The sequence below is a fragment of the Eumetopias jubatus genome, unplaced genomic scaffold (assembly GCF_037043125.1).
Source record: "Eumetopias jubatus isolate StellerSeaLion01/CBP00866 unplaced genomic scaffold, mEumJub1_p1.0 scaffold_10, whole genome shotgun sequence".
In the NCBI taxonomy this organism is placed as follows: Eukaryota; Metazoa; Chordata; class Mammalia; order Carnivora; family Otariidae; genus Eumetopias; species Eumetopias jubatus.
In genome coordinates, this window is record NW_028274816.1 from 56,101,849 (window position 1) to 56,127,716 (window position 25,868).

At 52.7% G+C, this 25,868-nt stretch overlaps 1 protein-coding gene across 1 annotated transcript in view; it reads left to right on the plus strand.

Annotated features, from left to right (window-relative positions):
* The window catches only part of ARHGAP35 (Rho GTPase activating protein 35), a 121,794-nt gene extending 96,218 nt beyond the window's left edge, over positions 1-25,576 (plus strand). The window contains exons 4-7 of the mRNA XM_028087928.2: positions 13,909-13,986; positions 15,580-15,711; positions 22,393-22,498; positions 23,324-25,576. Coding sequence (XP_027943729.1) covers positions 13,909-13,986; positions 15,580-15,711; positions 22,393-22,498; positions 23,324-23,681 — 674 coding nt within the window. The 3' untranslated portion in view covers positions 23,682-25,576. The remainder of the gene's footprint in view (positions 1-13,908; positions 13,987-15,579; positions 15,712-22,392; positions 22,499-23,323) is intronic.
* Positions 25,577-25,868: the final 292 nt, after the last annotated feature.

Genomic DNA, 25,868 nt, shown 5'->3' on the forward strand with positions numbered 1-25,868 from the left:
AGTCACTAGATGCAAGATGAGTTCTTGAGGCTTGATCACTCGGAGATCTCTTATTGACTACAGTCTGTCTACATTTTTGCTTTTCCTTTTCCTTGCCCAGGCTCTTGTAGTGCATAAGTTTTGTTTCACCTTTGAAGGCTGTAGGATGCTCCTGCCACAAGGGCTGTCTTTGGAGTTTGCTGAAATATTTGTTGTGGGAGCGACTTAGTGCTGTTAGAGCAGATAACTTGGGGAAAGGCAGATTCTCAGACCCCTGGAGTCTATAACTTGAAGGACTGTGCAGGCAGGTGTATTTTTTACTTAGAGGTGCTTAACCTAGGGTCTTTGGATGGGCTTCAGGAGATCTGTGAACCCCTGAAAATCAGTGCAGAGCTTGTGTGTATATGTGTGTGCCTGCACATGCACACTGGGGATAGACCGGAATCTACAGCCTTCTTCATTAGGTTTGAAAAGTGAAGGGCGTCTCCTCCCAAGAGGTTGAAGACAGCTATGGGGCCAAGTGTTTGTGGAATACCTACCAGATGACCCAGAGTGAACAAGGATGATGGCACACCCTTGTCCTCAAGGAATTTATGGTCCAATAAAAGTAAAAAGATTTGGCCCTAAACCACTCAGCTGACAAAAGAGAGCTCTGTGAGGGCTGGGGAGGTAGAGTTGCGGGACTTTAAAGGATAAGTAGCAGTGAAGTGGTTGAGCTTAGACCAAATAGTTTTCTCTTCACCAGGCCCCAGGATTCATAACTTCCCGGTGATTCCATGTGCCCCGGTGACCACAGCGGGTATAGTCCACCTCCAGCTTTACTGTGCACCTGTCCCCTCCCATTGGATCCTTTCCAAGTGGAGAGTCACTCACTGATCACACATGCATATGACAGATAGCAGTAATGGCAGCTAAAAAAAGTGTTTTTATGTGGTACGGTTAGCTCCTGGCTTTATTTCGGGTGTCTCACCTCCATGTTGTAGATTGAAAATAGACAACCGTCGGGGATTTTATCCCTCCCCACAGAGAGACGGCCTAGCATGCATCTGTCTCTCTTGTGTCTTCACAGTGATCATGAGAAAGTCTCCCAGTTTTAGGGAGCACTTTGATACGTGCTTCCCAGTTCTTGAGAACATACCAACCCTGTCTTTCCTGGAACTGCCCTCCAAAAAACCCCACCAAACTTACACATGGAAAATGGCTGCTAAGTGTTTGGAATAAGTAATATGCATATAATTTTCAGCTTTATAACTGAGAGCAAATTATAACATATATATATAATATATGCCCTGACGGGAGACAGCACGACAAAAGGCCAAACTACTACTTGAGCTGATTTCCTACAGCTGTTGGTGAACTCCAGGTTGCTTAATCTAATTGGGAAATACTCTTCATGCAGCCCTCCCAAGCAGCACAGAGCCTTTCACAGAGAGGGGCCATCTGTGGGCAGTGTGGTAGGTAGGACCCTGTGCGAGTTCCTTAACTTCTAAGGCTTGATTTTCTTGGACTATAAAATGAAGGTGGAAGCCACTCCCTTGCAGATAATGCGTACTGAGTGCCGGTTCCGAGCTCACATCACCAGGCCCAGTGCTCAGTGTTTCCATGAGTCTTGTTTCATTCTCATGGCGGTCCTCTGAGATGGATGTGATTTCCAATTCTCCGATAAGGGAAATGAGATTCAGAAAGATGAAGATAGGGGCTGGGATTCTAACCCAGAGCCGTTACACTCTTGGCCCCATTGCCTCCCTTTACCGGGATAATTTGAAGCCTGAAGAAGACTGTGCCTTAGCAACTCCTGAAGCCGTGGAGTCAGGCCAGCTAATATTGGACTCTGCTGCCCACATCAACTGTCCTCCTTCCTGTCTGACTGCACGAGAGCTGTTGTTTTCCTCCTGACACCAGATCTGTGAGGACTTCCCCAGCTCTCTGACACTGACTACCCAGAGTTGGTCACTGTCAGACTCCGCAGGTTTAAAGACTCACTCTCCCAAGACTGTCCTCGCTTCAGACACCAGTTGCAAGTAGTGGATCCCCAAGGTACCCACACTTCTCTCTGATTTGGCTACAGAGGCAGGGGTCCCCTCAACCTCCCCCCAGATTCAATAGTGTGGTAGAACGACTCGCAGAACTCTGGACAATGCTATACTTACTCTTATAGCTGGTTATATGGGATACAACTCCAGAACAGCCAAATGGAAGAGATGCTAAGACAGGGTACAGGGGATGGGGCGTGTGCCCTCTCTGAGCCTGCCACCTTCCCCACACCTGGATGTGTTCCCCAACCCAGAAGCTCTCCAAATCCTGTTGTTGGGGTGTTAGGCAGGTTCCATTAGTTAGGCATAGTTGATTAAATCATTGACTGTTGGTGATTGGGCTCCATTTCCAGACCCTCTCTTAGGGAGGGGGAGCTGAAAGTTCTAACCCTTTAATCAAGACTTGGTCTTTTTGGTGAGCAGTCCCCACCCTGAAGCTGTCTAGCCCCCCCCTCCCCTCCAAGAGTCACCTCATTATCATAAACTCAGGTATGGTTGGAAGGGGCTTATTATGAATAACAAAAGACATTCTTATCTTTAAGGAAATTCTAAGGGTTTTAGGAGCTCTGTGCCAGTAACTGGGGACAGAGAACAACCTTATTTGCTATTATACCATACCGCCCCTGCCCTCCCCTTGGGTTCCTAAGTTTAAGATCTTGCCAGTAGGCTTCCTCTGCCCCTCTGAGGGCACCTAGGTCTGAGGAGGCAGCTGTCCTCCAAGGCTGGGAAGGAGCAACAGGAAGAGCCCAGCCCTGGGCCAGCGTGCCTCTCATCAGCGTGGGGAGAACCCTGTGCTCATGCTTTTTCTTCCCAGATCACCTTATATACTGTATCCAGTGTTAATCTCAAAGAACCACTAATCTCTCTTTGTAAGAGAGGAAACAGTCCAAGAGTCCTCTAGGCAGAGGCCGCTCACAGCCCGTCGGAATGGAAAGGACCCACATTACAGCTCTTTTTCCTTCGTTGTTGTTGTTGTTTGTTTTTTTAAATATTTTATTTATTCATTTATTTATTTCAGGGGCGCCTGGGTGGCTCAGTCAGTTAAGCGTCTGCCTTCCTCCCCCGTCATGATCCCAGAGTCCTGGGATCGAGCACTGCATCAGGCTGCCTGCTTAGTGGGAGGCCTGCTTCTCCCTCTCACACTCCCCCCTGCTTGTGTTCCCTCTCTCGCTGTCTCTCTCTCTCTGTCAATAAATTAAAAAAATAAAATAAAAAATCTATATGAGAGAGAACGAGCATTAGTGGGGAGGGGCAGAGGGAGAAGCAGACTCCCCGCTGAGCAGGGAGCCCAACGAGGGCCTCAATCCCAGGACCCTGAGATAATGACCTGAGCTAAAGGCAGGTGCTTAACCAACTGAGCCACCCAGGCGCCCCCCAGCTCTTTCTTCTTTGTTTGAGGCTACTGAAACTGGGAGCTTTGTAACATCAGACTGAACAGACTCAGAACTTTACCAAGTTCTTTTAACATTTGGGAGGCAGCTACCCTCAAAAAGCCTTCATAGTTCCGTCCACATTCAACGTAGCCACTTTCTAGAGCTATTGTGGAGGAGATTTGGTGGGACTGGAGCTGTTAAGTCCAGTCAACTAGTTCTCTGTGACTCAGCTTTTCAGAGAAGGCAGCTAATTTCAGGATAGATACTCCCATCTATCACTTAATAGTTTAATACGTGCAGTTATGGCTGGACTACACCAACAGGCTTTATGTGAGTAATTGCCATATTTATACTGCTTTGAATTGATGCTAAAGTGCTGAAATAGGAGGTGTGCGGTTTCATCTGCTGTGATTTTTATGGGGGTTCTGTGTTACTTAATCTCTCCCTCCTCCTATAATTCTAGGTTTGTTAGCGAGTTGCTTTCCTATAATCTAAATAGTTGTAAAACAAAGGTTTCTCCACTTTTTTTGACTGCTTCCCCTGTGCCCATTTCTCACCACCCTCTGATTTTCTGTTCACTTGTAAGTCAAACACAAGCCGATTGCATCCTAAAAATGCCCCCTTGCCATAAAAGCAGGCAGTCAGCTCCGCTTTGGCCTCTTGCAGATAAGCAGAGTTTGTGTAGCTTGTGACTCGGCGTTGCTAGCGGATTTCCTCAGGACCCAGTGCCCTGATCAGAACAGCACGCCCTGGCAAGCTGCCTGGAGCGCCCAGCAGCCAAAGAGAAGGAAAGCTTGTTTCACAGAGTAACCCTGCCCTTCCATCCAAGACAGAAATAGTCTGGGTGGAAGCCCAAATCCCCGAGACCATTCCGATAGGCCTGCCTGGCCGGGCTCTTCCGGTGGCGCTGTCCCTCTCCACAGTGGCGAGCTTGGTTAGCCAGCCTGCCCCGCCCTCAGCGAGCTTAGCCCACAGGGGCTGAGCTTGCTCCTGCAGTCGGTGCCACCGGCTGTCGTTGAAAGTGGCCCGGGCACGCGCTACCCACTCTGCGCCTCCACGAAGCCCACCCGCCTATGCCGTTGAATGGTGACTCAAGGGGAGCTCCTTTGGCCCTCGCTCCTACCCTCTCCTTCATGTGCACGTGTGTGCGTGTGGTTTTCTGTCCCGCTTCCGGGAAAGGGTTGCGGCCCACTTGCGGGGGATCCCAGCCAAAGCCAAACTATGGCCGTGCCCTGTAAGAGTGAACAACCCAGATATTGAAGCCCACGTGACTGACCCCCATGAGATAATGAATTTATCACTGAGTCCCCGGGACCTCCACAGGGACTAGTGGAGGCAGGGAGCGCAGACCCTCACCCAGTACATAAAGGAAGATAGGAGTTGGGCACACTTGTTTATGAACCCCCTTCTCTATGCCGACCAAGCCTAAGGCTTTCGGTTTCCCACATTCCAGGGGCTGGGAAGGCCTGCCAGGATGCCTGGAGGCATGAGACTAGTTGAGAACACACAATTTCAGTCCACTTCCTTCCTTCCCTCCTTTCCGGGGGTAGTTGCTGAATGCCTTCTTCAGGTATGAGCTACTGTGCCAAATCCAGTTACCTAGAAGGGTCATCGGAAAACCCTGCCTGCTCCCATGGCCTCCTCGGGGGCCAGCACGCGGCATATGGCCTCAGAGCTGTACGGGGACTTGCCAGTTTGCTGGTGCCATGTGAGAAAGTTCAGGGCGGGTGGGGTGTGGGGATTTAAGCACAGGCCCTGGGGCCGGACCGCCTGGGTTCGAGAGCAGCCCTGCCAGTCGTTTGCCATGTGGCTCGGTCTCTCCCGCTGGAAAATGGGAATCCTAATAGCGGTAGTATACAACTTACAGGTGGTTGTGAGGCCTTGCCCAGATGGTGCACTTCAAGTGCTTATCCCTGAGCCTGGCCCGTGGTAGAAGCACTGCATAAATGGAAGCTGTTACCATAACACACTTCATTTAGATTTGGGGGTCAGGGAAGCCCTCTCTGAGGGAGTGAGGTTTAGCCAGCCAAAAAAATGGAGGTAAAAGTAGAAGGAACAACCTGTAGGAAGGCCCTGAGGCAAGAAGGGGTCTGTGCTTCCAAGCCAGCCTGATGGGGGGGTCGGGGAGCAGGCTCCGGCCGTGATGCAGGCCACCCCAGGCCACGTGTGGTAGAGTTTGTATTTGATCCCAGATGCAGAGCAGAAGGATTGCCGACCAGTGGGGACCACAACCCCCTTTTCTGCTTGAGGATTTGAGGCCTTTTAACTTACGAAAAGTACTCTTTCTTAATTCTTAGGAAAGGGAAGCCAGGAAAGGAAGGAGACTGGGCTGTGATTGGTGACATCTTTGTTCCTTTCTTGGTTCACTGGGAATCAGGAACCTGAAAAAAGTTAACCTCTGCCCTCATTAATGCTTGGGAGGAATCTGCCTTGATCTTAAGGGGCCTTTCTAACTTGGGGGCCTGTTGGAAAGGAAGTTGGCATTATACGTGCACATGGGGCTGGTGGTGACACGTGGTACCTGTGTGCTAGCTGGGGCTGTTTCTTTGTTGGTAGCTCTTTGTTTAGCCAGTGAGACCCCTCACTGTGGTGGCACCAGCTCGCCTCAGAGTCACACGGCTATCACCACTGTGCCACTGGGCTTGTGTGAGTGCCGACGAAGTCACACCCAGAGCCCCCAAGGATGCTCGAATTCTTGGCAGAAGGGTCTCCCAGCTGCTCCTAGCTTGGAGCATTGATTGCTGCTTTGCTGGGTCGAGTCTGCTCACCTCGATTATGGGTCACACTCTCCTCTCCTCTCCATCCCGGGCTGCCCGGAAGAGCCGGAAGAGGCAGCATCAACTCTAGGCTGACCTAAAGTTCACTTTGTCAGTGTTTCTTATAAACACATCTATTGGGGTATGCATTTTCTTGAAAATCAGGAAAAATGCAGAGCCCCTTGTTTGGCTCAGAGCAGAGTCCAGAAGGCCTCTTTCACAGTTAATGGCAGTAAATACATGGGTAGCTTATAAAGGATCAGCCAGATGCTAGAGCCACATGATGCCCCAGACCTGGTGTGATATTTTCATCTCTTCCCTCCAGATCTCTTCTCTCCCTTCCTCCTCAGCCTCGAGATTTATGACATGACTATGTGTATGTACAATAGCATTGGAAATTTATAAAGCCACAGTGCCTACTTGTGGGGCTAACACCCGGTCAGGCAGTCATAATAGAGTGTTAGTGGCATTCTGTCATGGGGAGAAAGGAGGTCTGGCATTGCCAGAAACAGATCTTGATTGACGAGGGAATTACCAAGGGAAGACAGCTAACAAAGGGGCACTGGCGGGGCCAAAGTGACCCTAGTGTTCGAGTAATAGAAGAGCCAGAAAATCATTCCAGGCACATCCGAAACAGGAAGGCAACAGGGAGATCTGGTGGGGACTCTTTCAGGTCGTCAATAGTAAAACTGCATCGCAGGAATAAAGCAAGGACACTTGCCATTGGCTGGCTTTTTCTCTGGCGAGGAGGCGGCCTTTTTTCTGATGCTCTTCCTCCTCACCCTCCAATTGACAGAGGAGAACGCTGAGTGGGGTGTGAATGAAGAGATGAATGCATAGGACTGCACCAGGGGAACGTTCTCAGAGCCCAGAATGGATCTGGCATTTACAGGACGGAAGCTACACACCATACGCGAGGAGAAGGGACAGGGAGTTAACGTCCCAGGTGGGAGAGCCCCTTGTGTCATCATCTGAGACGGAGCCTGAGTGAGCCAGCTCAGAGCCTGCCCCCACCCCCATAGACCAAGCCCTGTGGGCTTGGGCAAGTGGCTTAGCCTCGCTGAGCCTCCATTCACTCTCTGTAAAATGGGAATAAAAACAGTATTTACCTCAAAGAGTTATTGGGTGGATTCACCCTGACAAGTCCTAGTGAAGAACTGAGAAGAGTGCCCGGCACACAGTCAGCCCGCAGGCAGAATTAACCTCCCATCATTATTTTGTCATTATCACTATTCTCTCGGTGTGCCAGTCGCTGGCGTTGCAGACTTTTATACATGCAGCCTCACTCTCTGCCACATCCCGACAAGAGTCATTAGCACACAAACCCGTTTGTGATGAGGAACCCAGGGCTCGGAGAGGTGGAGTGATTTGTCCTCAGTCACCCAGCCAGCAGTGAGACAGAGCCAGGATAAGAATTGAGGTCACTTTAGTGTCAAAGCCCATGCATGTTTTAAAATATTTTTCTGCCGACTGGCTTGCCTTGGCTGAGCCCTCAGAACAGGCCATGCCTCCAGGCAGGCACTGCTGTTGAGGCTTGTTGAGAGTATGGAGCAAAGAGGGAAAAAAATGACAGGCATTAAGCTGTGGGCTTTATTTTACATAGGTTTCTCAGCTATCCCTCACAGCCTCAGAAGGTAGGTGTTCATCCCATCCGTTCGGCGGTCAAGTGCGCCGAAGTCAGGGGCAGGATTTGAACCCATGTCTCCTGGGCAGCAAAACTCAGGTGCTTCTCCGCTTGCCAACTCGCTTTCCACTCGGATCATGTGGGTAATAGCTACTCCCTTAGCTCCGTGCTCAGGCCTCCCGGAGAGGTGCACGGCTGGGCCGCCGACTGGGGACTGTTCTCTCTGTTGTACACGGAGGGAAACCCAGCTGGGCAGGATCTTCCAGCGAGCAAGCAGCTTCTGCTTTTGACCGCAGGCCCCCACTGCCCCCAGCCCTTCGTCCCGCACTGAGGTGGGAGTAGGAGAAGGAGAGCCCACGTCTACTGCTGGCCTTTGACCCTAAAGGAGGGCGTCTCACTCCTCCCCAGAGGTCGGCCCTCTTCCAGACGGTTTAGATTTTATGGTCGAGGGAGTTTCCTTCTCTCCCTGAGTTCTCGGCACCCCTCTGGCCTTAAAATTTAGCCCGCCTGAGGCTTCTTAGATGTATGAAAGAGAGGAATGCTCTATTAGATTTCAGCCCCCAGAAAAGTCAACAAAAGTTGTTTCACAGTTAAGGCCGGTATGGTGTGGGCCATTTTAGAGCAGCGGCAGCACCAATTAAGGTGTTTTTTTTTTTTTATAGGACTAAGGTGCTGAGTTTTTATATCTAAATATAGAACGTAAAAACTAAAAAAGTCCGTTTGTCTTGGAAGAGGTATCGATTCGTTGCTAGAAAGGAAACTGAGCAGGAATGAGTCCTGGTGTGAATGAGCAGAGGCCAAGCCTGACCCAGGCTGACTGTGGAAAGGCTCCTGGCTGCGAACACTGGTGCTGAGAAATGGTGCTCGGGATCCAGGAATAAAAACCTGTTTGGACATTTCAGAAAATCAGACACATGCCCCGGCAGGAGGTGATTCTCCCTCTTGGTTTCCAAGCTCCCAGTGCCCCTTGTGTGCCAAGTGCTGGGGAGGAGCCGGGCTCAGGGCTCCAGTGTGCCCGTTCTTGGCCCATGGGGAACACCTCAGGGCCGCGGTGCTGGGCCATCTACTAGCCTTCTTAGGTCATCAAAGGAGGTTTGAGGAAGACCACACCTGAAAGGCCTCTGGAAAGGCACTTATCTGCCTGGGAGGGGCTTAGTGAACATTCTGTAAAAGAAAGAATAAGACCCCTTTGACTTTCTCTTTACTGTTTTTTTTTATAAGATTTTTATTTATTTATTTGACAGAGCACAAGGGGGGGCGCAGCAGAGGGAGAAGGAGAAGCAGGCTCTCCGCTGAGTGTGCAGCCCAGTATGGGGGACCCTGGGATCATGACCTCAGCCGAAGGCAGACACTTACCCGACTGAGCCACCCAGCCACCCTCTCTTTACTATTTTTTAACATTTAATGAAAGTCGTACGTGGCCATGGATAAAGTTTAAATAATGCAGTAAGGGCTTGCTTATATTACAAAAAAGCAGCAATTACAGTACTTTTTGAAAATGCTTTGTTTCTGAAGTAGCCTGTATCTGTTTCTCCCAGTATGTATTCCCCCATACTGGGAACCCCCTTCCAGTTTTACTGAACATAGAATTTAGGAGTCAGAGGTCTTAGAAGTCTGGGCCATCTTCTAGAATAGCAGTTATCAAAAAGTATGGTTGGTTCCCTGGCCAGCGGTGTGTGGCGATGTGCTGGAAGTACTTGTTCTTGGGCCCCACTCCAAACACAGAACCGGAATCTCTGCCAGTGGAGCCCTGGCACCTGTATTAAAGTAGCAAGCCTCCCTGGTGATTCCAAAGCACGGCCAATTTTGAGAACTGATGATTCCGAACATAGTAAAAGAACGCAGACTCTAAAGTCACATGGAGTTTACGTCGCAGTTCCTCAGCTCTCTGACCTTGTGCATCTTACTTTGCCTCTTAGTCTCCGCAGCCCCATCTGTAAAATGGGGTTGGTAATAACCTCTCCGAAGAGGCTGTTGTGAGAACGAATGTAAAAATGCGTCGTAAGCACTTGTCATTATGTGTCTCTCGTGTGGTAAGCGTTCCATAAGTATTGACGATGGTCGTTGTTAGTGATCTTCCTAGACCAGGTATTGATATTTTTAAACAGCAACCCTTGACAAATGGCTGTCCAGTGAAGGGGAGTTGAGAAGATCTGGCCGATGCCGAGTGCCGGTGGTAGCTACTGATTATTCACATAGTGAGAGAACGCTTCCCTTCCTGCAGTTTCCTTTCTTAGTCTCGGCCCTGTTCTCTAGAGTCATTGGAACAAGACTGTTCTACATGGCAGTTGTTCAGGTATTTGAAGAGAGTGACCTTGGCCTTGCTGAACTTTTCTCTTGTTGCATTCCCAAAGATTAACTTTAACACAGAAGATTTTGAAGGGCTTTTTCAGATAGGGCTTTCGAAAAAAGGAAAGGGAAAAAAAAAGGCCTAGAGCCGAGGCTCTGCTTTGGTAGCAGGTCTTTGGAGATTTCTGGTGTGTAGAGATGCCTCAGAGATGAGGCTGAAGCTTCTCAAGTGGACTTGGGGGCCTGGGATGGACGTGCAGTCGGGGGGCAAGGGCGCTGCTGGTGAGGCCTTTGCTTTATGCTGGCAGGCGGGAGCCAGAGTCCACGCTGGAGTGTGCATCTGTGTGGGTCCCAGCATGCGCAGCCCTGGGAGGCCAGGCTGGCTCTGTCAGGCGCCCTCGCTCTCAGCTGTGTCGTTGCCCTCTGCCCTGCTTCAGTAGCAGCCTTTGTGGTGTTTGCAGTGGGCTGTAAGGTTTTGTTTTTATTTAATTGGTGTCTGATTAGTAGCTGTGAGAAATGGTACTGGCCTAGCAAATGATACCTTTCCTAAATTATGCCGTGGTGTTGTATAGGGCAGCAGCAGAATTGCTATTTTTAAAATGGGATTTCGCAAAATAAACATGTGTCCTGATTACAGGAAATACTAAGTTGATGATTAATTGATGCCGTGGAGCTCGCCTTGCGCTTTTAAACGCTTCTACTCTCGTGATCATCCATCTAGTGAGGTTTCAGCGGGCCCACGCCTCGGATCATTTCCAGAGAGCTGATTTGCACCTTGTTTTCTGCCCTCTGGTGCTGCTGGGGCAGGTGGCCACGAGGAGACCATGCAGAGGACTCCTCTCCAAGCTGCAGGTCAGAGTTGCCAAAGGATGGCGAACGTTCGTGAAAGGAGGCTGTCAGGGTCTTTCTTCTGCTGTTCACACAGGGTCTCTCCACACTGGGGCTCAGGTGCTGCGGCCATTGCTACATCCTCGAGGACTTCTTAAGCTCCTGCCATTTGTGCCTTTGTTGTCTTAGTGCCAGAGGGGACTGATACTCAGATAAGGAAGGCTAGGTAGAGAAAACAGGTGTATTTCCAGCCTGGGGGGTGAAGCCTTGTGCCCGCTGACACATACCCAGCCAGGGCTTGTCGAAATGGGGGTGATTTTGTGTGTTAAGTGTATGATACATGTTACCTGGGATGTGCAATAGGTAGGAAATTTAAGTATGTCTGAGACAGTTTGGGAAAGTCACTAAGAAGAGAGACCATCGTAAAACTACTAGGCCCATCCCTGACCTCTGACCTTTGGGCATTGAGAGCAGCAGCAGATGTGCCATCTCAAAAGCACCCCAGGATGCTGCAGGCCCGTGGGCTTCTCCCAAGCCTGGCATTTCTTCTGGGGGGAAGCCTGTGGTCCAGACCCCAACCTGTTGGCCAGATGTCAGACATGTTCCAGAACAGCACTGAGGAGCAAGAGCGGCAGAGGCCCTGGACTTAGACTTTAACATCCTTGTGGTTTGGGGCAAGGGTTTCGCCTTTCAGATCCTCACTTGTCTCACCCACGTCCTTTCTATCCTGGAGCTGCTCCCAAACGGGGCTGAGGCTTCAATAAGTGAGTGAGTGGTAGGTGGATGTGGGAAAGCGCCTAGCTCAGTGCACGGCCTAGAGACACTCAGGAAATGTGGACTCCGAAGGGGCACAGGGTGCATCTGGGGCCTCAGGTCTGGCAAGGGTATGCACTTCACCCTCCCTCCAAATGCAGTGAGGGCAGCTCCCTTGTAGCTAGGCATTGCACAGTAAGATGTCCTTCCTTGGGGCTGGCCTCTTAAGAAACCCCCTTTTCGCGGGGGTGAAAGGCCCATGTGCAGTTAACACCTTTTAAGCCAGAGAATTGATGACTTTGGCTTCGATGTTCTTTAAAGGTTCACCTGCCATTCTTCTGGGGCCCCAGAAATAGGCCGACTGCTTTGATCTTGCCTGATGGGTGCCTCTCCAGAGGCGCTAATCACAGTGATTAACTGACGTTGAGACACTTGGCTCTCTGGAGCTTACTGATCGCCTTTTGGCCCGGTCCTCTCTCCACTGCCCACACTGCCTTCTGGTGTTTGGTGTTGGCTCCCGGGCATGCCCTCAGTGCCCTTTCGGCTAAGCAGAGTTGCTTGAAACCACAGTCTTCAGAAGGGGCCAGGGTTGGTTTAGCCATGAGATCCCACTCTGGTCTTCACTGTGACTTCATCATCCTTTAGAACTGTGATCTTAGGGGTGCAGCAGTGGGCTTTCCTTCCCTGAGACAGGGAGAAGAAGGGGGGTCAGTAGCCAGTGACTGGAATCCACTCCAGGCTGAGCAGTGCTTCCTGGGGTGAGGAGTGAAGGGGGGGTCAGTCTCTCACCTGATACTTTATATTCTTCTGTATTATTTAACTAAATTTTAGTATTGTTTTTAAGTATTATTTTTTTCCTTAGCTGACACTGTATACTAAATCGATTACAGAAGGATCAGAGAGCTTGGGGGGTCGGGGCGGGGGGAAGGGTAATAAAAGAACAAGAAAGAAGAAATAGAGAGGACCTGCTCTAAGAATAGGAAGATCTGTTCAAAGATAAAAACAAAGGGGGACATCTAAAGAAAATGGTCTTAAAAACCTAAAATTTTTAAATTATGTACTTCAAAAAATTCAGTATACAAAATTAGAAGACAGATAACAAAAAGGAACAAAATGTAAACATATGTAATGTTAACATAGTTCCTTACTATTCAGAGGCCTCTTTCAAGTACACAATGAGAGGGACCACTCATAGGGAAATGAACAAGAATGACAAGAACGTGAATAGGAAATTCACAAAGTAAGAAACACACACTGCCAAGAATCTGTTAAACTTACTAGCTATCCAGAAAACATAAGAAACATAATTGTGGGGTATTTTAACAGGGAAAACCTAAATGATTAACAATAGGACTATTTTATTTTATTTTATTTTATTTTTAAAGGTTTTATTTATTTATTTGAGAGAGGGAAGAGAGAATGAGATAGAGAGCATGAGAGGGAAGAAGGTCAGAGGGAGAAGCAGACTCCCTGCTGAGCAGGGAGCCCGATGCGGGACTCGATCCCGGGACTCCAGGATCATGACCCGAGCCGAAGGCAGTTGCTTAACCAACTGAGCCACCCAGGCGCCCACAATAGGACTATTTTAAAAGTTATTTCGTACTTTGATGTTTTTAAAAAGAAGAATATTTGATTAGAATAAGCTCACAACATAACATTGTAAATGAAAAGGGTGGCTTAAAACACAGTATTGTCTCCATTTTTCTAAAAAACATTAAAATTCAAGGGGTGCCTGGCTGGCTCAGGGGTAGAACATGTGACTCTTTTTTTTTTTCAAAGATTTTTATTTATTTATTGAGAGAGAGAATGGTAGAGAGAGAGCATGAGAGGGAGGAAAGTCAGAGGGAGAAGCAGACTCCCTGCTGAGCAGGGAGCCCGATGCGGGACTCGATCCTGGGACTCCAGGATCATGACCTGAGCCGAAGGCAGTCGCTTAACCAACTGAGCCACCCAGGCACCCAGAACATGTGACTCTTGATCTTGGGGTTGTGAGTTCAAGCCCCACATTGGAGCTACTTAAAAAAAATAATAAAATTCAAAAGAGTACATCAAAATATGGACAAAAATTAGCTGAGGCACTTACACATTACAAAAAAGCATTTTTAAATATTGAAGTGAAGAAGAAAATGGGGGGTGAGTGGGTTGAAGCACATAGGAAAGTCCAGAGTGCTTCACCCTATTCCTCTGGCGGGTGCCTTGTTGCTCAAGTCCAGCCCTCCTCGTTCTCTGCTCTGCACTCCCTGCTCCTAAGAAACCTGCTTGTTTCTCCTCAGGATTGAGCACTGAAGGCATCTACCGGGTCAGCGGGAATAAGTCTGAGATGGAGAGTCTGCAGAGACAGTTCGACCAAGGTAAGGCCACAGCCTGGTCAAGCATCAGAGGCTGGAGCCGGCCAAGGCAGACGGGACAGCCAGGCTTGGTGACTGAGAAAGAGAAAATATTTGGCCCTACTTAGCCTTGCCTCCGTGTGCACACTGCCATGTGGAAGAGCGGGGGACAGGCCCTATCAGCAAACAGAAGCATCATCCCTGCCAAACCCGCGTCAGCCATCTGCCCCCCGTGTTACCATCCGCTGATGCTGTCCCAGGTCACCCCGGCATGCACCTCGGTCACCTCTGGGGGTCTTACTTTCCTTGCAGTGGGCCCAACAAGGGTGGTTGCAGGCACATAATACGAAGTGGGGTTGTGGTCATGGTCCTGTTTTGCCAGGGCCCAGGAATACACATGACTCCCCTCCTCGCCAAATCCCTACACAAGAGAAACAATGCGAGGGAACATTTATGATCAGCTGAGCATTGGGACCCAGGCTCCTGAAGCTGAAATCTCGTGAGTTAGACTGGCTCTTGGCAGGGACTCCTGTCTCCTAAGCTAGGTCTCAGAGGCCTAGGGCCAGAGAACCAAACTCTCAGCCCTAGAACTGAGCACACTACGGGATGAGAAGTCACACCCACTGGTGCCAGAAGCAAACGAGCCAAAGCAATAAGAGTTCTCAGATGTTACCAGCCAGAAAGTAAGCTGAGGATCAGAGTAGGGTCCAACTCTGCGAGTGGCTGGGCCTGGGGGGACCAAGCCATACTCTGAAGCCAGGCAGCCCGTGGGGCCTACAGGACAGAGCAGCCAGGAGCAGGCACCCTACCCGCAGGCTCCCGGGGAGCCATAGCACTGTGCGACGCCACGGCCAGTCTCTGCTAGCTGGCAGTAGGGGGAGGGCATACACTAGGGAAGGGAAACACCTGTTTATCTTGCAGGATAGGAAGCATGAGGTCAAAATGAGGGTGTAGCCGCACACTTGGGTATGTACTTGTGTATATTCAAGAATCTGTTAACAGTTTATATCTCCCCAAAATGGAAACAGCTTATGTCTAACAGTAGATGATTTCTTGTAAATCAGGAATGCAGTATTCAAAGAAAAGTGAAGACGCAGAGGTCAGTGGTGTCATAGGCTGGGAGGGGCCAGAGGGAGAAGGATGAGTCTTTTCCCCCTGCCGCTTTAAGGAACAAGGATGGAGGCAACAGTCAGGATTGTTGGTAATGTTCTGTAACCCACCATGAAAAGTGAGCCAACCTTTTAGGAAAGTCCTTTGTTTTTTTTCCAGAGGGGAGGGTATATGGAAAAGGTAGCACCACATCCCAGCCAGACAAGGGGATTGGGTGGCACAGAATGACAGGGTGCAGTTGCTCTGTTCAAAGGATGACCTTGGAAGGAGGCATGGGGTGTCAGCCTCTGTCTGCAGATCTCACAAAATTTTTTTTTTTTTTAGCAGTACCCAGGGATGCCACGTCCTGTTCTGTCTGTGAAAATCCCGAGTCCCTGCCCTGGCTCCAGGCCACCCCTGGGCAGCATCCCAGGGTCTTCGAGGTTTCTCTGACTTCCCCCAAGCACTGAGTTTTCCTTTTGCTTGTCTCCAGCTTATATTGCCCTCATTCTCCCAACTTCCTTTCAGATCACAACCTGGACTTGGCAGAGAAAGACTTTACAGTGAATACCGTGGCTGGTGCCATGAAGAGCTTTTTCTCAGAGCTGCCAGACCCCCTGGTCCCATACAACATGCAGATTGATCTGGTGGAGGCTCACAGTGAGTACTGGCAACCCGGCCCGGCTCCCGGGTGCAGGCAGCGCCCCGGGCTGTGTTGGCTGAACTGGGGGGGAGGGGTTGCAGCACCATGAGACTGGGTCCTGCTCTGAGGGAGCAGCCACTCTGGCTCTTAGAGCCGGGGTTGGAAGGACAGAGGGGCTTGCAGATCAGTCCCCTGCCTTTGTAGACCAGAAGGGCTTTTCTAAGGGTTCTGTCAAGGAAGTTGCAGGTTCCCCCAAAACTCTATGAGTTAAGAGCCTGGATTTGTATCAGACTTGAGTCACATCCCTGCTCCTTTGCTTGTCCACAGTGGAAGCGTGGCCCGCACAGCCTTCCCTGACCCTTGGTTTCCTACGACACTGTCCCTCCTCCTATTTATGAAAGATTAAGAGAGCTCTAGAGGCAGGGCTGTAACAGGCCTTTCTTCTCCCCTCCACTCACCCATCTCTCTTACAAGGAAGTCAGCGTGTGGTCTGGGCCTCTGGAGGAAAAGGGACAGCTTGCATTGCCCCGACCAGATGCTCACTGGGGGCTGTAGCAAGGTAGTACCTCTGGTTATACTGGCGACCTTTTTGTGCCATCCTGCCGGCCCAACAGCTGTTTCCGCCCCCGACCTGCCCCTCTCGGGAGACGCCTGTCCACAGTATTGGGAGTCTTCCCAGCAGGCAGCCTTTCCCGGACTTGGTGCTGTGCTGCAGCTTTCCACCTTGTGGCACTTTTTCCCTTTTTTAGTCCAAGGCGGCCTTCCTGCTTTGCAAGCCTCGTGGGCCAAGACCCCCAGAAGGAGCCGTTGCTGTGCAGCTGCAGAAGGGAGGGTCTTGGCCAGTGACGGGGGGTGGGGGTGGGGGTGGGGGCGGGGGACTGTGTTCCTTAGACTATAGGACCTTAGTCTCATCTCATCATTGCCCAACTCAAAAGAGGGAGTTTTGAGCCAGCATGATTTACTCACAAGGCTGATGGTGTGGGCAGCAGTTTGGGGGAAATCACAAATCAGGGTTTTAAGTCTTGGATCACAGGCTTTTTGGGACTTTGGGAAATGGGGTTACCGACAGCAGCCCAGCCGGAACTGTGGAGGCACCCCTGTCAGAACCTGGCTGCTGCTGGGATTGCGGGGCCCCCGGAGTCACCTTTCCCTGGTCTGCATTTCCCATGATGCTTGTTTCTGCAGGCTGGGTACCACCTTTGCCATACTTTATCCCCGTGGTCTTGGCAGAGCGAAATCTCTCACGGCCCCTGAACTGCTCCTGAGCTTATCTGAGCCCATCAGGGATGGAGCGGAAGCGCAGAGCTCTGGCTCGATCATCCATCGGGTTGCCTGGCCTTCTTTCCCAGCAGGAGTCCGGGTTTCTCCAGAGGCTGGGTGGGGATGAGTGCAACCTTCTGCACCGCACCTGCTGTCCAAAGATAGAGCCCTCCCAGCGGTGCCTCGTCCAGCAGGCTCCAGGCTGGCCTAGATGTGAAACGCATAGGAACTCTCCATCTGGAGCCAGCTTGCTTTCCACCTAAGCTCCCCTCTGGCGGAAGTTAGGAAGAAAAGGTGTGGGCTGGTGCTCCAGCGCTCCAGGCGGGAGGATTCCTGTCAGCGGTTGTCTTGACTTGGCGCCATCTAGAGGCTCGTAGGGTCCTGACTCCCGACAGAATCCCATTGTTTCTGCAGGAACTGCTGACATAGCATCTTTTGGGGTTTTTTTGGGGAGGGGCATGGGGGGGCAGGGGAGGGAGGTGTTGCTGATAGGGAATCAGCTGCCCTTCCTACAGCAGCGTCCCTGGCTTCCACTGCTGAGGAAGGGAGCTTCTTGCTGCTCCTGCAGCCTGGAAAAGGGTGGAGATTTCTGCTTCCTCTTCCCATTGTGTGTTTCCTGTGCCCCCAGCTAGTCAGCTGGAGCTCCTCAGCTGGGGCTCCGTTGTCTTGAACCTGGGGGTGGGCGGAAGGTGGGGGGCGGGGGGAGGATCTCGCTGACTGGGCACCTTCCCAGGCCGCTGGGGCTGTGCATGTCCTGGGGTGGGTCTCACTGAGCCAGGGACACCAGCCAGGCAGGACCAGCGTTAGTGTTAAGGGACATTATGAAACGAAGATTCTCAAGCCCAAAAGTAGGTATTCTCAGCCTGGCTGGGTTTCCATGGCAACATCAACTTGACCAGCTCTTCCCACTTAATACCTAAGAGCTGTTGTGTCTGTGTGTGTTCAGGGCTTGGAAATGGTTTCAGATCCCATCACAACAAATATCAAGGTCACTATCAAATTGTTTTGTTAGCTCCAGAATTTCACAATATTGAACATTGCTGAAAACAGGCCCACAAATAGAGATTCTTGTGATTATTCACCAGTTATCTTCCCACCGTACTCAAGGTGATGTGTGTGTGATTCAGAGGTAACAGCAGTGGCCGCCGCCCATACAGCTTAGGGAGTGGCATGCTGGGGCTTGACCTTCTGTGCACAGACACTGTCCCTGCCCTCCCAGGGCACGTACTCTAGTTACCTGCCAGACAGAATGAAGCCAGCTGAGCTAGAAGTGCGGAAAATGCAGTGAGAGGGCCTAGGGTCGAGGGCTTCATGGAAGAGGTGGCGCCTGGGCTGTGGCCTCAAGGAGGACCAGGATTTCAGGAGGCAGAGAAAAGGGCTTTGAGTTGTTCCCTGTTCTTTCTCACCCACACACCTCACCCTGGCCTTGACCACCTGTGATCATTTATTCTTGCCCCGCGTCTTCTCTTTCTCCTCTCACGACACCCCCAACCCCACCACCACCGATGTGGAATCCCACCAGTCCAGCCAGTCCCCCGCAGGCCCCGTCCTATGTCTTTTGTGCCAGAGGGTTCCTAGAGCCAGCTCAGTCTTTGCACAGACGTCCTGAGCCTAAGGACCTTTGGCTCCAGGCCCTCATTAGCCCCATAACTGCTTATAAAGCTCCATATGCACAGTTTAGTCTACAGAGAAGACCAGTAGCTTTCATCAGCTTGTCAAAGGGATATGTGCCCCAAGTGGTTCAGGATACTGGCTCACCATCTTACCATTCCCATCGAGAGCTGGGATGCCTTACAGCTAGAGATGATAAAGTAATTCTGGGATCCTGCTTCCTCTTGTCTGTCGAGATAACTGCATCAGGTCCCAGGGGTGTTCCTCACTCACATCCTGGCACGTGCCAGGCCCTGCGTAGGACCGGGCAGATGGCATGGACAGATGACTGTGTAGTCCCTGCTTCATCTGATGGGTTGGGAAGCACCGGACAGGTGACTGCAAGGTCATGCCTCCTGTAGAAAGACACCCAGAATCTTCCAGTCCAGGCCCAAGAGTGAAATCTCGGCCTTGGCTTCGTTTTGCACCTGAGGGAGAGGTGGGGGTGGCATGCCGTGAGTGCCTGCATGCGCATCACTGAAAGGGTGAGAGGGCCTTGAGCCAGGCTTTTCCTTTTCTGCTGCTGCAGGTGTGCGAGATGGTCAAAGGCCATCAGAGATTTTCCTCCAGGCTCTGAGTTTGGTGGCAGCAAATCCCAGCCTAGAGTCTGATGGCCTGGGCTAAAGGTGGCAGCAGAAGAGTGCCCTAGCCAGGGCAAGAACAGTGTTTGGGATCAAGAACCCTGACAGCAACTTGTGTGACCTTGGACCAGTACTCTTACTTCTTGGAGCTACACTTGATCTCTGTGCTGTGAGGAGTGTGGCGGGCTAACCCCTAAGCCGTGGCCTCTGCTTCCTCCTGAGTTCTTGGGGGTATTTGTTAGTTCTGAATGAGTTCTCAGTCGTCTGGTCTGTGTCCGGATTTTGTCTTGGTTCAGCTGGCCTGAAAATGCCTCTCAGGAACCTGAGACCAAATTTCACAAGTACGGGGTGTGAGCTGGGGAGGCCCTGGCCCTGCAGAGGTGCCCTCGCCATCCCACCTTTTCCTTCAGAGAGGATCACTGGGGGAGCCCCGCAGCGTGGCAGGAGGCCGGGGACCCAGAGCAGGCATGCTGGACTGGGAGACGGCCTGTGCCCACCCACCCTCCCCCTCACCAGTCTTCTGTCTGTGGCGCTGCCTCTTGGTTTTCTCAACCAGCATGTAGGAGGAGCCCCGTGTGGTGAGGGCTACACAAAGAGCGACTCTGAAGTTGTCCCATTAGCACTCTGGCGCTGTCCAGAGGTAAGAAATCAGTGGCGTCCTGAGTACCCACCCGAGAGAAGGTTCCTTTGCTTGAGGGAGGAGGCGAGTGAGGTCAAGTCAGCAAGATGGGCCGTGTTTTTCATGAGACAGAGGGAAGGCCGGGCTCTGCACTGAGAGGCTTCTGTTGCTCTCCTTGATGTTCTTCCTCCCTTCTCCTCCTCCTCCCGCCAAACTCAGTGCTCCTCAGCACTCAGGAGCACCTGCGCCTCAAAGCCGGCTGGAGGAAGGGAGCAGGGAAGCACAAGGAGAGGGGCCATCTAGGTCCTTGCTGAGCACCTTGCTGCCACGCTACGTGGGGAGGGAGGCTGGCATCCCCAAGGACAGCACACGAGTCCTGGTACTCCCACCTCCGCGTGCTCCTCTTCCCAAGGAAGACAGAGGCAGCAAGCATACTTGTCGCTCAGTGGGGGACAGGCCCCCGTCATTGCCAGCCCCGCTTCCTGCCTCTAGCCAGGAGCACGGGTGAGGCCTGCTCTTGGGTGCAGGTGCCCCAGGGGTCAGGTGCCCAGTGGAAACACACAGCTGCGTTGGTGGCGCACCACGGGCGCCCAGGAGAGACCTGTGCCAAACTCGCGTCTGGGAGAGGGTGTGATCATTCCGTGGGGGATTCTGAGCCCTGCACATGCTTCTCAGGTGTCAAGACAGTCACTCCTGCTGATGAGAGCAATGTACTTGTTTTAAGTAAACTTTGTACTGAAGCTTAACAGGAAAGATTTTTGAAACTCAAAGCCATAGAGAAAGTGTACTCTTGAGGTTGAATCCTTAAAGCTTGGGTGGAGAGCCCTGAGGGTGATAATGGCCCCACACAATTAGTTCCTGTGGCCTTTCAGTCATTTTCTACCAGACAGCTGTTACGGAAACACGATTTTTATGAAGTCCCACAGTTGAGTCAAAAGATTCACCAGGTTCCATGCCTGTGAGCCTGCCAGCAAAAGCTCTGGGTCACTCCAGCCCTGTCCATCCTTGCGGCCTTCCTTTCCACTGCTTCCTGCCCCTCAGACTGCCTCCAGGTGCTGACTGTGTGTCTGCATCTCACCGTGCGGCATCACCGTCGTCAGCCCCTCGTACAGACAAGGGGTGCACGCTCACAGGTGTCACTCACCCACACTCACACGGCTGCCTGGTGTCAGAGACAGGATTTGAACCCAGGACCGCGGGGGTTGGGTTTGGGCTCTGACCCGCTGCACGCACGGCCTTACCCCCCTGCACTTTGCCGTCCCTTCCCGGCGGTGCACACTCCGCCTGTCCTTCCCAGTCTAGCTTGAGCCAGGCTCCTCCTGCGCCTCCCTGCACCATGACCCTGGGGGCACGTCACCTGCTGCAGAGGTTCTTAACGTGGAGGCCAGAGGCTTCCTAAGGAATACGATGAGTTTTGGGGAACCCGCGAACCTCCAGAAATTGTAGACAGAGTTGTGCATGGCGTGTTTGAGGAGAGGCTCCAGAGCTTACATCCATCGCAAAGGAGTCTGTGCCCCCACAACAGTCAGGAACCATCATATTTTTTTAGCCGTTCACCCACCCCTACAACCCTAAGTGAGGGGTAGCTGTTATCTCTTCCTGGATCCGACTGTGGTTTTTCTGGGTCCTAGGTGTCACCTTCAGCTCTTAGAAGTAGTCATAAGGAGGTCTTTCATGCTCAGAGAAATCTGGGCTGGCTCTCCCAGCCAAGGCAAGCCAAGCGTATTCAAGAAAGGGCAGCCGGGACCCCAGGGAGCAAGCACAATGGGCCCCACTCAGGTTCTGCAGCCAGTCAGTGGGGTCTGGTTCCCAAGCTCTGCAGCCTTTCTGGGCTTCACCTTCCTTATCCCTCAGTGGCCTGACAAGCCCCTGCCTCATAGGACGCTGACGACTAACTGAACCAGGACTGGTGCGGATGAGCACTTGTTCGAGTTGGCTTGTATTCCCACTCCCACTGCATTAGGATTCCATGATGGGCAAAGTGTGGGCGGTAATGGGGGAAGGGGGTGCGTAGTTCCTTTGATGAACTGCCTGAGAATTCCCCCACTGTTTCCATCAGCTCCTCCAATAGGGAGTTGTGTAGAGGGTCCTTGTGTCTCTAGGAAAAGGACAGAGCCCTGGTCTTGTGACAAACTCCCTCCCTAGACAGTCTGTTGGCGTGGGTGGGTGGCAGCGCTCACCCGTCTGGTCAGGAAGCATGCAGGCTTTCTGCATTGGGATGCCTGTCTCCAGGGGCAACCGGATGAGCAAAGAATGGTGTTCTTTATGGTGGTGTCTCTGTGGATCCTTGAGTCTCGGATAGTGGGGGCCAGGAAGCCCCAGGCACACAGTGCTCCCCTTCAGCAAGGGCCTGGGACCCAGAGGTAGGCCTGGCTTTTGGGTCGGTGCCACCACCAGGTGTGCCTGCCTTGGGCAGAGGCTTTTGGGGGAAAGACTGGGATTGACCTTGTCTGAAAGCCCTGGGCGGTGTGTGCCCTGAGGTGGCCCTCAGCCCGCTAGTCTCACCACCTGCCCAGGACCAGTATTTGTCTTGAGCCCGTAAGCCACCAGCCATGGCCACGAAAGACTTTGGTTTTCTCTTTCCTCAGAAATCAATGACCGGGAGCAGAAGTTACATGCCCTTAAGGAGGTACTCAAGAAATTTCCAAAGGAAAACCATGAAGTCTTCAAATATGTCATCTCTCACCTGAACAAGTATGTTGCAGGGCTTGCTATTTGGTCTTCCCTCCTCCTGAAATTGCCAGTTAGGGCCAGCTAGCAGCAGAATGATGGACCAGGCCGTGTTCTCAGCCTGGCAGCCGGGCCCAGCCCAGTCTGCCAGGGGCTGCTGGTGCACCTCCTCAGTGGGGGCACATCTGGCTCACCGAGGAGTATCCTGGCCTCCTGGCTCCTCACATTGCCATCCTGGTTCTATCTGAGAGGCCCAGGCGGCCCTGAGCATGCCCAGAGTCCTCTCCGTGTGTGACAAAACACTGGGCAAGATGGGGGTGCTGTGAAGAAACTTAACCTGTCAAGTGAGTGCAGGAGCTGCGGGCAGGAAGTCTGTCAGCAGACTGTTTCCCGGATTTCTTCACAGACAGAATAGGTTGGTTTTCCAGGCAAACCTGTTCCTCTCTTGGCAGAGTGGTGTTTTATGGAGTTCCAGCTCAGGATGTGCACACTCCCTCTCTATTCAGCCAGAGCAGCGTCACACACTCTGGTGTCTGGACGAGAGTCCCTGAGGCAGACCGTCTACCCGCGGGGTTTGTGGAGGGCATCCCATGAGCCAGGACCCCAGAGCCACCCCTCAGGGGCTGACCCAGTGGTGACACGGGAGCAGAGCGCTGGCCGCGCAGGGTCTCAGGTGTCGACTTCCAGGCTAGGCCACAGACAGCTGTACTTGGGCCTTTTCTGTTTTCAGGTTGTGGGAGAGCAGCTGGGGTGACGGTGACCATGAGCACACAGGGGGCAGGGCAGGGGCCCTGCCGGCGGAGAGCCTCATCCAAGGTGCTCTGACCATGAGTTTGGTGTCCCCCACAGAGTCAGCCACAACAACAAGGTGAATCTCATGACCAGTGAGAACCTTTCCATCTGCTTCTGGCCCACCTTGATGAGACCCGACTTCAGCACCATGGACGCCCTCACGGCCACGAGGACCTACCAGACAATCATTGAGCTCTTCATCCAACAATGCCCCTTCTTCTTCCACAATCGGCCCATCAGTGAGCCTCCTGGTGCCACGCCCAGCTCCCCCTCTGCCGTGGCTTCCACCGTCCCCTTCCTCACCTCCACACCTGTCACGAGTCAGCCATCACCCCCCCAATCCCCTCCGCCCACCCCCCAGTCCCCCATGCAGGCCCTGCTCCCCTCCCAGCTTCAAGCAGAACACACGCTGTGAGCCACCAAGGCCTGGGGCAAAAGGAGACCTTCTCTCTTCCACGGGGTGGCGTTTGGTCTTGAACAAAACCAGGTCCACTGGGGTAGGGGTGGGGAGAGTGTCCCCTCTCCCCTGTTACCTTCTCAAGACCTCAGCGCCAGCACCAGGCCCAGTCTGCCGTGGGCTAGGCTGTCAGGCCCCCTGAGCCCGGCGCTGCAGACCTAGAGCTGTTCGCAGCCATCAGGGGGCACCCTGCCCTTTGACTTGGACCCTTTTGAGGCCTGCACTGGCCAGGCAGTGGCCCCCGTGGCCCTCCGCACGCTCACTGCTCCCCCAGACCACCTGCCCCACCTGCCCCCGCATACCAACCTCGGGGCATCCACCCACTGCTTGGACAGAGCCCCGGCCTCTGCCAACGGGAGGAGGCTCCGAGATTTGGGCCACCCCAGGGTGAGGCCGGCAGCCCCCGCAGAGAGCAATTCCCGTCCGTTTCATCTGTCTCTTCCCACCTTCCATATCTGCACCCCCACCCCCATTAGGTGAGCCCCTGTCCAGCAGCCTCCCCGGGAACACCCAGGCCACAGCTCTGTCAACCCAAGGTACAGTGCTGAGGGTGCTGGCCCGGCAGGTCAGAACAGCAAGGGTGGCTGTGTGCCTGGACCCACGAGTGTGTGGCTTCCCCTCCGCTTCCCACACGCCCCCTCCCACTTCACAGGCTTTGGGGATACAGTCCCTTTAAAACAAAGAACACTGGAAGGAACATGGAAACAAATCCCCAGTAACTTACAAAAGAAAGAGGAAGACACTGCAGACCTCAAGATCCACCCCTCCTCCCACCTCTCGGAGAAGCAAGCAGGTGGTCACAGGGAAACCAGGATCCCCAAGGGTGGTGGCCAGAGAAGCTGTTGGGGTCCCGCTTACAGCCTGTCACCAGATCCCCTTTCCCCAAGAAGACAGTTTAAGCCCTTGGTGGGAAGAGCTTGGGAGACCAGCCTGGATCCTGGTCTGCTTTGGAAGACACTACAGTGCTGTGGGAACACTACTCTTGTGTGCGCCTGGGTGTGTGTGGGTGTGTGCGTGCGTGAGTGCTTGTGCACGTGGGGGTATGCCTTTTCGAGAGGGCACAGCTGGGGGGACGGTGGGTGTACCTGGGGTTTGGTTTAGTGTGTGTGCTGTAGGGAGTGGAGTCATTTTCATCCTGGGCCACAGAACACCACTGGCCCAGGGGTGTTCATGGGAAGTGGGCGATGTGTGGAGAAGTGTGGTTGGCCCGTTCCTGCACAGGGACAACCTTTGTGCTCCCAGGACTAGGAGGGCCTGGAGGGGCAAAAGTCACGATCTGTCAGAGTCACGAGGGTGCCGTGCCTGCCTGTCACCCACACAGCCTGTGGCCCTCCCTAGCCCTTCCTGGGAAGTGGCCTTCGCCTCGGCTTCCTCGCCTTCCCACTGACCCCTGGAGAACCCTTCGCATGCCCCACCTTCTGTCCCCCAAACACAGCGATTCTGCTAAGGCTGCTACAGATACTGGCTGCCCTCCCACTCCTCGTGGCTGGGCCGTGGCCTCTGCGACTGGGAAGCCTGATACGGAGGTGCCGTGGGTTTCGGGGCCCTGCAGGCCACGCAGCCTCCAGGTCTCTTTGCACTTTAAGAAGCAACGCCTGTGGTAGGTTCTACGATGCCCTGGGTCCCCTCAGCCGGGTGGCCTGACAGCTGCCTCGCTTGGGACAGCCTCGAGCCCCAGACCCTGGCTGTCGGCTGTTGGAGGGTCGGGTAGGCCCTGCGCTCGCTGACTTCTTCCTCTGGATAAGCTGGATACCTTAACTGTTAATAGTTCTTGTTCGGCAAGATAAGGTGCTTGGAAAACTATCCCTGCAAGTTTTACCACCTCTTTTTAAGAACACTAGTCAAAAAACAAACCTAAGGTACATGAACGTTGATGTAAATGTTGGGTGAGGGATCTCTTCTGTGGTGGCTCTGTGCCCAATGCTCGAGGTCAGGGTTGGCAGGAAGGTGACGGGTGGGGTTGTGACCGGTTGGCAGACCCTCAGTCCTGGCTCTCCAGCACCCTCTGCTCGGAGTCCCGGGCAGGTGAGGAAATCACTCCATTGAACGAATCTCCCTTTTTCTAGATCATGCTCACCTACCCACTCCGAGGCAGCCCCTCAGGGATTGGGTGGGGGTGGTCTGGGACCACCATCCCTTGTGTGA